This window comes from Castanea sativa, chromosome 11 (assembly GCF_040712315.1).
Source record: "Castanea sativa cultivar Marrone di Chiusa Pesio chromosome 11, ASM4071231v1".
Classification (NCBI taxonomy): domain Eukaryota; kingdom Viridiplantae; phylum Streptophyta; class Magnoliopsida; order Fagales; family Fagaceae; genus Castanea; species Castanea sativa.
Window position 1 is genome coordinate 33,583,058 of NC_134023.1, and position 15,017 is coordinate 33,598,074.

A 15,017-nucleotide genomic window follows, 5' to 3' on the forward strand; every position below is an offset into this window, starting at 1 on the left:
GGAAAGGTCCAACAATGTCTAAGCCCCATTGAGCAAAAGGTCAAGGGCTAGACAGAGGATTAAGAACACCTTTTGGTTGATGTATGTTAGGAGCGAATCTTTAACATTGGTCACATTTCTTCGCATAATCCTGTGTTTCTCTCTGCATATTGGGCCACCAATAGCCCTAAGTAAGGGCTCTATGAGCTAAAGACCTTCCTCCGGTGTGGCTTTCGCAGATCCCTTCATGTAATTCTTCCAAAAGTAAATTCGTTGCTTTTGGGTGAATACATAACAGATATGGTCCCGAAAAAGAGCGTTTGTATAATTTCTGATCCTCAGACAGCCAGAACTGAGGAGCTTTCCTGCGAATTTTATCTGCTTCGGACTTTTCTTTAGGCAAGACATCATCTTTGAGAAATGTCACAATTGGATCCATCCAACTAGGCCCTGTCCTAATTTGAAGAATTCGAGTGGCATTATTATTCGTCCCATTGGGTTTCCACAGATCTTTAACAAGGATGACCCGAGGTAGGCCTTGCACCGAGGATGTTGCGAGTGTGGCTAAGGAGTCAGCATGAGTATTCCCACACCTGAACACATGCAATAAAGAAAAGGACTCAAATTTGGATTGCATATACCTGACCTGGGTTAGGTATCCTTGCATTCTTGAATCTCTTGCCTCTAGCTTCCCTTCCACTTGGCCTACTACTAATAGTGAGTTCGAGGACATTTGTACTATCTTCCCTCCCATCTTATAAACCATGTTCATTCCAGCGAGGATGGCTTCATATTCTACTTCATTGTTGGTGGCCGAGAACCCTAATCTCAAAGATTTCTTAAAAGTAATTCCCTCAGGGGATACCAAAACTAATCCCACCCCAGATCCTCTTTGGTTTGCTGCTCCATCAACATACACTTTCCACAATGGTGGCTCTTTGCACAAAATCATGTCTACTGATTTTTTGTCCATGCCTGATCCTTTAATAGACTCTTCTAATGAGGGCTCAGCAAACTCCGCCACAAGATCCGCAATGGCGTGCCCCTTTATAGAGGTGCGAGGCATATACTTGATATCGAAAGCCCCTAAGATAGTTCCCCATTTGGCAATTCTCCCCGTATAATCCGCACTTCGAAGTATAGACTTAAGAGGGAGTTGTGTTAGGACAACAACTGTATGAGATTGGAAGTAATGGGGAAGCCTTCAAGTAGCATGCACCACCGCCAAGATTTCTTTCTCCAATGGTAAATAATTTACCTCGGCCTCATGCAGAGACTTGCTTACGTAATAAACTGGCCTCTGTACGTTATCATGATCCCGTATAAGAACCAAACTTACTGCATGATTAGCTACTGCAATATAGGCGAACAGAACTTCATCAATTTCTAGTCGAGACATAACGGATGGTTACGAAAGATATTCTTTAAGCTGTTGAAAAGCCACCGCACACTCCTCGGTCCATTCAAAACCTTTCCATTTATTCAGCAATTGAAAGAAAGGCCTGCATCTGTCCTCGGACCGAGAAATAAATCAATTGAGGGCAGCTGTCATTCCTGTTAATCTTTGAACCTTTTTAGGATTTCGAGGTGGGTGTAAGTTGCTAATGGCTTTGACCTGAGCAAGATTCACCTCAATTCCCCGGTGAGTTACCATATAACCTAGGAACTTGCCCAACCCTACACCAAAAGAACATTTAGAGGCATTGAGTTGCAATTTGTACTCTCTCAGCGTTTGAAACGTGTTGTCTAGATCTTCCAAATGCCTAGAAACTGCTTTACTCTTTACTACCATGTCATCTACATATACCTCGATAGTTTTTCCCAGCTGTGGCTCAAACATCCTTGTCATCATCCTTTGATAGGTAGCCCCTGCGTTTTTCAAACCAAAGGGCATCACCTTATAATGATAATTTCGTGTATGAGTGACAAATGCAGTATTTTCTTGGTCCTCTATAGCTAAAAGTATTTGGTGGTAACCTTGGAAAGCATCAAGAAAACTCATCCGAGGATGCCCAACAGTAGCATCTACCAACTGATCAATCCGAGGCATTAGGAAAGAATCCTTCGGACAAGCTTTGTTTAAATCTGTGAAATCCACACAAACTCTCCACTTCCCATTCTTCTTCTTCACCACCACCATATGAGCTAACCATTCAGGATAAAAAAAACTTCTTTGATAGCACCCGCCTTCTTGAGTTTGAGCACTTCTTCTTTTACAGCTTCAGAATGCTCCTTGGAAGATCTCCGAGGTGGTTGCCTCCTTGGAACTATAGCTGGATTGACTTTTAAATGATGACAAATGAAACTCGGATCGACCCCAGGGGCCTCGTAAGCATTCCATGCAAATACATCCATATTTTTCTTTAAAAACAAAATCAGCTTTGTCTTCTCTTCCTGTGGCAATTGAACCCCCACCTGAAAGAATTTTTTAGGGTCATCGTCTATGAGAATCCTCTCCAATTCTTCACATGCAAGTTCATCTACCTTGGTAGTGGCCAAAAGCTTTGATTGCTATGACTTTCCGCTAGCCGAGGCCGAGGACTCCGATTCAAGTTGACGCAGAATTGCAGCCGTGACACACTGTCAAGCCACAGACTGACTCCCAAGCAGTTCCACCACCTGATCTCCAGAAGGAAACTTAACTTTGACATGCAAGGTTGAGGAAACGGCACCCAAAGCATGCAACCAAGGTCTTGCCACAATAGCCGTATAGGGAGAATAGGCATCCACTACAATGAAATCTACGTCTACCACCTCTGGCCTGATTGTACAGGCAGCCTAATTTGTCCCTTTGGTATGACAGCCTTTCCCTCGAAGCTTATCGAGGGAGAGTCATAAGCCATAAGATCTTCAAGTTTAAATTTAGCCCTTTAAATAGGTCAGGGTACATGATATCCGCGCCACTGCCTTGATCGACCATCACCTTCTTTACATCATAATTCCCTATTCTTAGGGTAAGAACTAAGGCATCATCATGTGGCTGGATAGTCCCGATTTTGTCCTCTTCCGAGAAACCCAAAACTGGTAGGATATTCGCCTTAATCCTCTTCGGCTGATCCCTTGATTCCTTGGCCAGGTGCCGTGAAAATAACATTGATTGTACCTAGAGGAGGCCTTGACGAAGAACCACCGTGGTTTGCCGCCCCTGAGTGGTTTCCTTGCCCATTAGGCTGATACAGGAATTGCTTCAACTTTCCCTCCTTAACCAATTGCTCCAAATGATTCCACAGAGTTTGACAATCCTCGGTAGTATAACCCCTCTCCTGGTGATAATGGCAATGGAGATTTTGATTGCGTCTCAAAGGGTCCCCTGCCATTTTATTAGGCCACTTGAAGTATGACTCATGCCTGATTTTCTCCAACAATTGCTACACCGGTTCCTTGAAAACGGTGTTGACCACCTGCGGGGCTGTAGGACCGGCTTGTCCGGAAAAATCCCTTGCAGGCCTGTTGTTGTTGTATCTGTCCGACTTGAAATCCCTCCTCTCCTAAGGGATAACCTTCGCCTTACCCTTTCCTTACTGCTGATCTTATTCAACCCTTTTGTACTCATCGATGCGATCCATGAGCCGACACACGCTTCTGACAGGCTTTTTTGTCAAGATTTCCTCAAGTCATGCTCCGTAGGTAGGCCGACCTTGAAGGTCCTTATTGCCACATCATCGAAGTCCCCATCAATTTCATTGAACATCTCCCAATACTTGTCTGAATACGTTCTCAGGGTTTCCCCTTCTTTCATGGCCATGGATAATAATGAATCCAAAGGCCGAGGAACTCTACTGCATGTGATGAAACGAGAGCTAAACGCCCTAGTAAGTTCCTTGAAAGAATTGATAGAGCCTGCCCTCAAGCCATCAAACCATCTCATGGCCACGGGCCCCAGGCTGGAGGGAAAAATCTTGCATATCAAAGTCTCATTCTTGGAATGTACTGCCATCCTTTGGCTGAAATGGCTCACATGCTCCACAGGATCCGTTCGGCCATTGTAAATAGTGAAGGCCGGTTGTGTGAAGCGCTGAGGTAGCCTCCCTTCCTCCAACTTGCGTGTAAAGGGTGACTTGGAGATTTGGTGTAACGCCCTGCCCATTGCATTATTTCCCAAGCCCCTAGAAGAATAGTTCCTACCCTGCCGCCCATGCAGGTTGTCCTCATCGCAAGAGAAAGATTCATCTAAGGGAGTTCTGGACCTCTGCCTGTAATTGTCATCCTCGGAACCCTCCGAAGAGGGATCGGAGATAGAAGGAGTTCGCCTTCGCCTTTCATGACGTAATTTCCTTTTTAAGCTGTCAATTTCTTTCTGCATAGCCTTGGTATTTTCCTCATGAAGAACTCTGCTTCCCCCTTGTGAATGACTCCTACTTCTGGTAGTGTGCGTAGTATGCACACTACCTTCTCGATTCTCCTCGTGATCAGGATGCAAGGAGTGATCCTCGTCCTGAAAACCCACAGACTCTGCATGGTGTTGTGGTTCTGATCCCACCATGATGTTTTAAACTTCTTCAAAGACTAAATCCCCACAGACGGCGCCAATTGTAAGGACACAATTCGAACTCCCAATCCACGATCCAAAGGGAAAGGGCTTGAAAGACCTCTTTACAATAAATTTGTAGAGAGTGGGCTTGATATTTAGATTTCAAAGGTGGTTTAAACAATAAAGGAAGAAAAGGCCTTGGGCCCAATGACACAAATAAGGAGTTATATGAAATAATATGAATGAAAGCTCCTTCTCGGACACAATCCGAGGATAGTTTATAATCTTGCTTCTTAAGGTTGATTACAATGGTTTACACTATTCTTTCTCTTCTCAAAGAAAAGCCCCCTATCTTCCGAAGGTCTCTTCTCTTATTTATCCTTCCTCTCTCGTCCATTCTCATCTTCCACCTCATGGTCATAATGCTGGTTTTAGATACTTGTCCCATCAAATTTCCCTGAAGTCCTCTAGGATCAGGGACCAAGTTCCAAACCTCATGTTCAGGTCCCATTTCTCCATTAATGTAGTCAGTATATCAATCGCAGAGTCTTTAAAGTATGGGCGGTGGTAGCAACTTTACCTTAGATATCCCACCGCCCTCCCTGTTGTCCTCCACGTGTACCGTGTCTTCCCGTACCTATAGGAATTTCTATAACATGCTCTGGGGATATTAAACATCTCTTCCTATGACCTCGGCTTTACTATCCGAGGACAAAGCTTTCCTCGGACATAATTTGTCCACACGTTATCACATCTTCCCCTAACCTTTTCTTTACGAGGTACATTCATGTACCCCTAACTCATTTGATGTCCTCGGATTGAGTTTTTAGCCCAAGAGATTTTTTGAGTCATCCTTTATAAATTACTGGGCCCAATGTCCCTACAAATTTGATTAAAGTTTGTTTAAAGAAGATCAATGCATTTGACTTTTACTTATTTGCTAAAAGTTTTTTGCTTTTTGTCTTAACTCTTTTACAAATAATTCAACTTCTGACTTTTTGAAAATAAGTTAGTTTTTAACTTTTTGTCACACATTTAACATATAAACTACTAAAATCTATCTTTTGATAAAATTTTTTTCTGTTGTCCTTTTCTTAAACTTTTTTAGTATATTTGCATATATAGAGCACTTTCTAGTTGTAATTTTTCAAGATACAATTATACATCCAATTTTCAGTAAATAAGAAATCACCAATTTTTTAAAAATTGCATCCAAACGCACATTAATCCGAATTTGTTTAGTTTTGTCAACCTAGGGAATCACAACTTTAAAAGACCATACATCAACACAAGAATTTCTTTTAAAAAAAAAGTTCAAATTATTAGATTATATTAGATTATAATCAAATTCAAGTCCCTTGAGCAATAGCAGAGAACAATGTCTTTAGCATGGAAAAACACATTAAAAAAGGGGAATTGTTTATGGAAAGGGTCTTGTTCCCACCTGGACGAGGTGAATGTGTGGGGCCATCTTCTTAATTCTTGAGAACACATTGTCCAAACAAACAAAACGGTAGCTTCCATGAGTTTTCTATGAAATGAATTAGGACTTACTTCTCACTTGTATTAAGCCTTGTATTTCAATAAGTGGGATTTACATATCATCTTTATTGAAGACTTTACCTAATCCCTAGGACTAATTTGGTTCTTCTTTATTTCTCTTGTACGCATGATTTAAATAAGTAGCTTATATTTATTTATTAATTTGAGAATAAAGTAGTTTTTATTTTGGTTGTACTGAGGATGATACAAATCTTTTCTTCATCCGACAAGTCAGCAAATTTTTTTATCATATAAATATGTACCAGACATTGACAGAGTTGTTGGATTCCTAATTTTCAAATAGTTATCTTCTATTTGAAAAAAAAAAAAAAACCATTAAAGATATATTTGAGTTTGTATTATTTTATGTAATGGTCCAAGAGGCCCACTTCTTGTTCAAAACTCATCAAAATCTAACCTTATGTAATTTACACTTCATCATATGAAAAAGATGTAATTGCCAGGATTTTATATTGTGAACATAGGCTGTTAGACGAAACTACATAACCGTCTTGTATTTTCCCTTTTCTTTTTTCTCACGTTTCCACATCTCTACATTATTTATCCTTTAATTTCAGCAACAACTTGAGGAACTTTCCTCATAGTTTGTACTTTGTACTTTGTAGCAAATGCCTAATATAATGCGTTTCTTCGCATTTAAGGAAATGGCACGAGACTTGATTAAATATTTATGAAGATTTATAGAATAGTAAAAGATTGGTTGAATAAGTAGAAGGGGTTTATCACTTGCCTCGCGATATTAATTGTCATATACAGTTTTGGTGTTGGCGTGTGAGTGTATTCACTTATCTCATTCCCATTCATCTTTCCCTTCCCCTATATATGTGTGTGTGTGTGTGTGTTTATCAAATAAAAAAAGTAGAATGACAAGACTTAGGTACAGTACTTAGGTATTGTTCCTTAGACTCTCATATTAAGATTCAGCCATGTGGATTTTTTCTTATGGGATAAAAGTGTATTTTTTAGTTAAGTAGTGAAATGGTTGAATCTTAAGAGGAGAACTTAAGAAACAGTACATAAAGTACTGTACCTAAGTTTTGTTGTAAGTAGAACATTAAAAGCCAACGACTTTGCATTTGCAAGGTAGTTTCAGCCAAAAACCAATAGTATAGCAAAGTCAAAATGGATCAACTTCCCTAATCAAACCAAAAAGTGAAAGCATTGAACTACTACATCATTAACGTATGAATTGCGAAAGTTCAAACTTCAAAGGGCCTTGTCTTAGTAAATAAGAGTATTCATATTAGTGGAGCTATAAATTTAGTTATTTGACACCATAAAAAGTTATTTTATTTATTTTATTTTCTCATTTTACAAAACACCCAACATAAGTGGTTTTATTTTAACTTTCAACACAATAAAATAGTATAAACAATACAATAAAATAATATATCAACTACAATAAACAACCATCACAACCACTATTGCAGTGGGTTTGGCCTTTTATATTTAATCTAATTTGAACACACTAACACATAAATTTGCAAAAAAAGAAAAGAAAACAAAAAATTCACAAAATTTCAATTTGCAAAACCCATAAAACAACCCAACATATCAAATCTAACAACTAAAGAGAGCTAGGAGTCATTAGTTGAAAAATAGTGTGCAAGGGAGAAAGAGGAAAAAAAAAACAAAGAATAAGAAGAAAACAGAGTGCAGGAGAGAAAGAGGAAAAAAAGAAGAAGAAGAAGAAGATGAACGTGCAGGGGAGAAAGAGAGCGTGGAAGTGTAATAAAATAATATTTTTGGTTTAGTTTTTTTGCTACAGTACACAGCCATCTATAATAAAATAATATTTTTGGTTTAGTTTTTTTGCTACAGTGCACAGCCATCTATAGGTGGCTGTGCACTGTAGCAAGAAGTTAAAAATTTTTAGCTACAACACCATTATTGCAACCTGTTTTTTAATATTGGTGGTGCTAAAAATAGCAATATAGCTTTTTAGCACCACCAATGCTAATGCTCTAAGTAGCACAATGCTATATATATATATAATTAATTAGTATAATTTACCCTCTTTTTTGGGCTCCTTCATAATTCAATATACATAATAGTTTGGCATAATACGCACCGTTTCACTAATAGCTTTGAAAATCAATACGCACCATTTCATTAATAGTTTTGAGTATTATCCAACGCACCATTTTACTTATTGGTTTCCTTTGTCACTTAATGAAACGGTGCGCATCACACCTTGCCCAAAATATCTGTTAATGTTGGCGCGAAGAGTTGTTACCTTCAGCTTAACCAAATCCCTAATTTCTAGGAATTTGATCCGCATAGTTTGGGGCAGTTAAGTAAGTGTGATTAGCTTAGAATTGTTGTATATAAATAGCTCAATGAGTGTCTGTGTAATCTATCTAGAATTTTATGCAATTGAACACAATTAGTTTCTCTCTCTCTCTCTCTCTCTCTCTCTCTCTCTCTCTCGCATTTTCTTTCTCTTTCTCAGACTTTCCTTCTCTGTGTTTTGTTTGTATAAACTTTATTCTTCTCGTGATCATTACTGAGACTCAACTCAATGGTTACTGAGTTTTTCATCAAATAGTATACAAAAAGTGGTGTCATTCATTGATCAATCTAAAACTCATTATCAACCGGTCACCTCTATAAGTTGTAATAGAATTGTGTAGAATTAAAACTAAAATATCCTTAATGTATTCTTTAACTATGACAACATCACAAAACATATCTCAAATACAAAATAATTAAGTTAATAAATTAGCACTGTTTTTTACTGCAAGGCAATTAATTAATAGTATCTAGTAGGTAGTAATTAAAAGCGGATATAGAGAACCTTGTAACTTAATTGATATTTTTTGAGTATTTGTCAAAACAAAAAATTTTGAGTTCAAAATGGTGGGGTTAATTTTGGGGAGGATGGAAAAAAAATAAAAAAAAATAAAAAAAAAAAGAAGAAGAAGAAGAAGAAGAAGAAAAGAAAATAGGTAAGAGAAGTGTTTGGTTGAGAGGAGAAGGAAGAGAAAAAATGGTGGGGGCATGGCTTTTTTCTCTCCCAACCCACTAAAGTTTGATCTCCCCATACTAGAAAAAAAAATGGAAAGGGAATTTTTTTTTTTTGACAAAAATGTCATTCCCAAGCAATAAGTAAATTTTTGTCTTTTTCTTCTTTTTATTTTTGTCTGTTCTTTTTTTTTTTTGCTAAACTTATTCTACTGTTCATTTTTTTTGGGGGTGCCCAGCTCACATTGTCTTTTTCTTTCTTTTTGCTTTTATTGGTTTCTTTCATTCTCTTTTTTTCGACCAATTTTGGATCTTTTGGCTTGATCTTTTAAAAAAATTTTAAAAAAAGTGAAAGTGTCGGTACATAATTTTTTAATTAAAAAATTGTGTTGTCTTTTTTATTTTATTTTATAGTGACATAATTGTGAATTGATATTAACTTCGTTTTCTATAGTTTTTCATTTTTTCATGTTTCTATCCTCCCATTTAAACATATTTGAAAAGAAACTGAATCTTTTCTATCCTCTTACTTTTCTATATTTTTTTTTTCTCTTTTTTTTCTTTTCACTTTTCTACCCTTTAATCAAATGGATTGAAACCATCTTTGGTTTTTTTTTTTTTTTTTTTTGAAAAAAATAATAAAAGGACTTATGGGTGGATGACTGAATTAGAGTTGTGGAAGAAGGAACAACGTCCATACCATTTTAGAGTTTAGACCATTGGAAGTGGAGAATCAGCTTTCAAAAAAAAAAAAAAAAAAAAGAAGAAGAAGAAGTGGAGAATCAGAATATTGAGTGATACTACAATCACCATGAAGTTGTGTTTATTATGGCAATTATCTCCAACTCTCGCTTTTATTGACACAACATCAAATCAATTTATCACACGTATTTGAGCAGCGAATTTTGACAACATTTTAGGATCATGTACATTTATCTAACCAATTATCATTAGTCACGCGTGCATTGATCTTTGTGGCTTACTATATATAATATTTTCACAATAGATCATAAGTGACTAAGTGAAAAGTTGATATTAATGGATTAAAAAAATGATATTAACGGTGAGTTTTTTTTTTTTTTTTTTCAAAAATAAATGGTGGACTTAGTATGTGTAAAATTATTCATCTATGGTACAATTTCCATTTTAGCAACATTAACCATGTAAATTTATATGACTATTGTAGTTATGTTTTTACATTTTCTATTCATCCTATACGTTTCTCCGATGATAAGGAAAGAGAGTAAATGGTGTTGTGATGTCAGATGTGTCAAGAGAAAGAAACAATTAAAAAAATTAAGAATTTACACGGCTATTGTAATTGTGTATTTTTGCATTTTTTAATCATTCTTTGTGTCTCTAAAAATGGAGAAAGAGGGTGAATGGTGTTGTAATATGTGAAGAGAAAGAAATTTAAAAAGAAAAAAAAATTATTGCTAAAATAAATTGAAATTTTCACACGACCTAAAATCTCTTAGAAAAAATTATAATCTTTATGTTAGAACTTTTTTTTCTCTCTCCATACTGTCTTTATTTTTATATAAAAAATAAATTGATGTAAATACTCTTAAATAAAAATATTATATATAGAGTAATAGTATAACCATAAACTATTTTATAACATCTTTACCAATTGCTGATATGGTCAACTTTTTCTTGATTTTCATCTAAATCCATCATTAATATCACTTTTTTATTTATAAATAATTACTCATCACGTCAAGCAATTTGTAAATTTTTTTATAAAATAGTTTATATGTCTAGCATTAATCTTATAAATATATTTGAGAATGGTACAATTAATCATACAGCTTTATTTGGGAAGAATACGTAGACGCGTATTCCCCACGCGTAGTAATAAATTATTTTTGCGTACGGCGTACTAATAAATTGAACGATAATAACAAAAAAAAAAAAAAAAACAGAGTAGTATAAAACAAACGTAACGAAAAGAAGTGGTTGTGGTGCAGTTGAAACAGGTCCTGGAAAATGAAAAGTCTGAGATCACTCTCCGTTTTGTAAATTGTAATCAAAGCACTATTCATTTAACTAAGGCAACTGGGTCAGCCCTCTCTCTCTCTTTCTGTCCTTTCTTTTTCATGTTTCACAAATTTCCATTCCGTTGTTGTTATTGTATTGTATGATCAAATAGTAATACATTCAAGAATTTTTTTTTTTTTAAATTATCTTTAAAGGGAATCTGGGTATGTTTCTATGTAATGAATCGTAGCATTATAACTTGGTTTTTGTGAATTTGATAAACTTTTCCCATAATATAATGGGATCCAGTTTCCTCATCTGTTGAATAAGTCACTTATTACACAAAAAAGAAACTCATTTGACGGTAAGTTGCAATCTTTATGGAGTAAACCCCATAAATGTCAAATCTTTTGTTATTTTTCATAAAATAATAATAATAATAGTCATAACTGATGAGCCAATTTGCCTGATCTTGTGTTCTTGTTTGTGTGACATGAGTATATTGTAAATGGGTGAATTTTGTTCATTAGTTATTGTTATTTTGTGTGATCTTCGGCTGTTTTTGGATTTTTAAATTTTTTTTTTTTTTATGAAACCATGCCCATGTGCTCCCCCCAAATCAAAACTCTGGGAAAATTCTGAACCCAAATTTTTTCAATTATTAATCAATAGTATTTGCAGTAAGAAAGAGGAAAGAGGTAATATTCAACTTCTTTGGTTGTATCTATCCAAGAAAAAAAGGGCGGCCTACTAATCGCCTCTCCTATACCTTGCAAAAGTGGGAGTTTTACGCGCTGAGTATAACCTTTTTTGTATGTTTTAAGTAAAGATCATTTTCATTGTTATTATATCTTTCCTTTTTATGCTTTGCTTGATTTCTTCAAGAAGAAGGGAGAATGTTCAGAATTGCTCAACTAAGTCTTCGTTTTGCCATTGTCTTTTCTCTTATACTTTCACTAAACAAAATAGTCTTGAACTCTTAAAACATTTATGGGCTTCCTCCCATTTGATTGCTTTAGTTGAAGTGCTTGTTTTCCCTTGTGTGTGTGGATGATATCTCAATTTCACATTGGCTTTTTAACAGCCTAGTGTTTGCAATTCTGTAGAACAAATTCCAATTTGTATAAAAAATGGGAGGTGGTAAGGATAAGCATGGTCATGACTCTGATGACAGAGGGATGTTTTCACATCTTGCTGGGTATGCTGGAGGATACTACCCTCCACAAGGCCACTCTTCACATGGATACCCTCCGCAAGGACACTCTTCACATGGATATCCTCCACAAGGGTATCCTCCACAAGGATATCCCCCACAGGCCTACCCACCAGCTGGATATCCTCCCCCAGGTGGATATGCCCCTGCTGGATATCCTCCCCCAGGTGGTTACCCTCCACCAGCCTATCCTCCCCCAGGTGGTTACCCTCCACCATATAGCTATCCGACTCCATCAGCTCCTCCATATCATTCAGGTATATCTAATCTCCTCTCATCTACAAAGCATGAATACATATAATATATATATATATATATATATATATATATTTTTATATTTTATATGCTTGCATCAGGATATGGTGGGATATGTATTGAATATGTATCCTTAAATAAGAAAATTAATGTTGTTCTCACGTATATGGGATATGATAGTATATGGATAAGAGACAGAATTGGATGTGTTTGGGATAAAAGCTTATTTTTCTTATTAAAAAAAGGGAGTTTATATGTTTTTAAAAAAAAAGATCTAGTGTTTTAGAAAGTTAGAAACCTTAATAAGTTAGAAACCTTAATAAGTTAAAAATATATCTGAATATCAAATACTGGCCATGGATTATTTGTTCTTTTGTTGTTTATGTCTTCTAAATCTGTTTCGTCATTTTATTTTAGGTCTTTCAATATATGTCATATATCTTTCTAACTAAACCTTGAATAATGTTATGGGTCTAGTTAATTGGTAAAGTCTTTTTTCATCAATTAGTGTTTTGGCCTAATGATAAAGAGCAATCATTATGGAATAGACGCCTTAGGTGAAAATTCTATTGTATCTAAAAAAATCTATGTATAATGTTCCCTCCATCTCATTTTCTTTGTCCACTATTATATTTTGGGATGTTTCTAAACATTGCACCCTTAAAAAGGTCAATGAAAACATTTTAATAACTTCTGTAACATGCCATTTATTTTACTGAAAAAGTTAATGCATTTTGTCTCACTTATTTTTCTTATATGAAATTGTTATATGCAAATCTCAATCCTCATTTCAGTCTTAGAGGACCTTAATGGTCCATCCTTTCTTTCTATTGTTACAAATGTAGCAGAAAAGGGCCAGAGGGTGCTCTCTTCCTCTGATGAAAGCCTAAAGATTGTATTTAGTTGGTGTCCTTGCTGGTAATTTAAGAATCTTATGAATATATTATATCTAATGAAAAATTCATCATTGTAGTATGTCTTCTGATGTTGGGTATGTTACCATTCAATTTTCCGACGTTAGCACTGGAAGAAAAATTAATTGACTTTTGAATAGACCACAAGCATTTAATAGAGTGCTTTCAGTGTATATGTAATATATTAGCCAAATGGAACGATATCTTATAAATGCTTTATAAACCTCAGAAGAGATGAGGTTGGTAGTAGAGTTGTAACTACCATTCCACTTTGTTCATGGTGATTATTGCTGATAGATAATTCTCACAGGGCATGGACCTGGCATGGGAACATTGCTAGCAGGGGGTGCTGCAGCTGCAGCTGCCGTTTATGGTGCTCACCAGCTCTCACACGGTGCTCATCATCTCGGACATGGGGGTCACCATGGCTTTGGTCACGGAAAGTTTAAACATGGCAAATTTAAGCATGGGAAGTTTGGCAAGCGCTGGAAGCATGGCGGGTTTGGAAAGCATAAGTTCAAGAGATGGAAGTGATATGGGCTAAAGGCATATGTAATGGTTTGAGCTCAAGGTTTTAACTTTCATTATTGAACTGGGGAAAGATTGTAGCATTGTCTTTCTAGCATTACCATAAACGGGCTCTGAATGATTTTTTTTTTTTAATTTGTTTCTCTTGTGAAAATTTCACAGCTATTGTTTTTGTGATTGTGATTGCGATTGCTCTTTTTTTCAATTAAGATATGTAAATGTGGGTGTGAGTGTATTCTCTTATCTCATCTCATTCCCTGTATATATATATGTGTGTGTGTGTGTTTCTAAAAAAAAAGATATGTAAATGTGTCTCATGAGTAATTGGATTTTCCGCTACTTGGGCAAGGCCTCAATTGCAGCCGGTCTTAGTTGCTCACCTGTAATTTTCTCAAGAGAAAAACATAGGTAGCATACCTTTAAGAGCAAGTTGGCTACAAACTTGGTTGTAGCTAATGGTTACAACTCCATTTAATATTTTTTTAATAACTATATATTTTCAAAATCAAACTATTAAATTTAATGTTCTTTATGTTCTTAACATATATGTCAAATTTTGTATCAGTAAGATGTTATTTATTGTTTGATTCATACTTTACTTTTTATGCATAATTTTAGAATACAAAAGTTCAAAATTTAAAATTTTGATTAATAATATATTTATTGGTTTTTAATCTTTTTTGAAATTTTACAAAAATGAAGAATATAAAAGGAAAATGTAATTGAATGATGGATTTCTCAAAATTTACATTTGGATAGAGCTTATTATTGAAAACTGAAAACACTATAGCACAATAATTTTTAAATGTGTGAATAGTACCGTGAAACCCATTTTTAATAAAACAAATTTTGTAAAGTGAAGTGTGTGGGTTCCGTGAATAGTACACAGGACCCACAGATGTGTTGAAAAGTTAGCAAAATGCGGCTACTGTTCATGCACAGTAACATCAACAGTAGCCTTTGTCCCCCTTGACTCGTGCAGCAGCAGAAGAAGAAAAAAAAAAATAAAAAACACAAAATGCAGAAAACTCAAGACGTGGATGCTATAAGCTGTATCCAAACCAAACTTTAATAAAAAGATGTTAAGTGGAGTAATAGTTAAAGTTTATCCTAACTTTAATGAGCCTATGCTAAATATAGAGTTGTCTTC

The 15,017-nt window shown here is 35.6% G+C and overlaps 1 protein-coding gene across 3 annotated transcripts; it reads left to right on the forward strand.

Annotated features, from left to right (window-relative positions):
- The first annotated feature begins 10,890 nt into the window (after window positions 1-10,890).
- Window positions 10,891-14,115, forward strand: LOC142618091 (uncharacterized). Of its 3 annotated transcripts, none has more exons than XM_075791087.1 (3): window positions 10,891-11,039; window positions 12,064-12,427; window positions 13,650-14,115. In XM_075791087.1, exons 2-3 carry the CDS (start codon window positions 12,088-12,090, stop codon window positions 13,871-13,873), a joined length of 564 nt encoding a protein of 187 aa, XP_075647202.1. In that variant the 5' UTR covers window positions 10,891-11,039; window positions 12,064-12,087; the 3' UTR covers window positions 13,874-14,115. The 3 variants fall into 3 exon arrangements, with proteins under 3 accessions (XP_075647202.1, XP_075647203.1, XP_075647204.1); XM_075791088.1 differs by having other exon boundaries at window positions 10,918-11,039; window positions 12,042-12,427; XM_075791089.1 differs by lacking the exon at window positions 10,891-11,039 and adding an exon at window positions 11,110-11,321.
- Window positions 14,116-15,017: the final 902 nt, after the last annotated feature.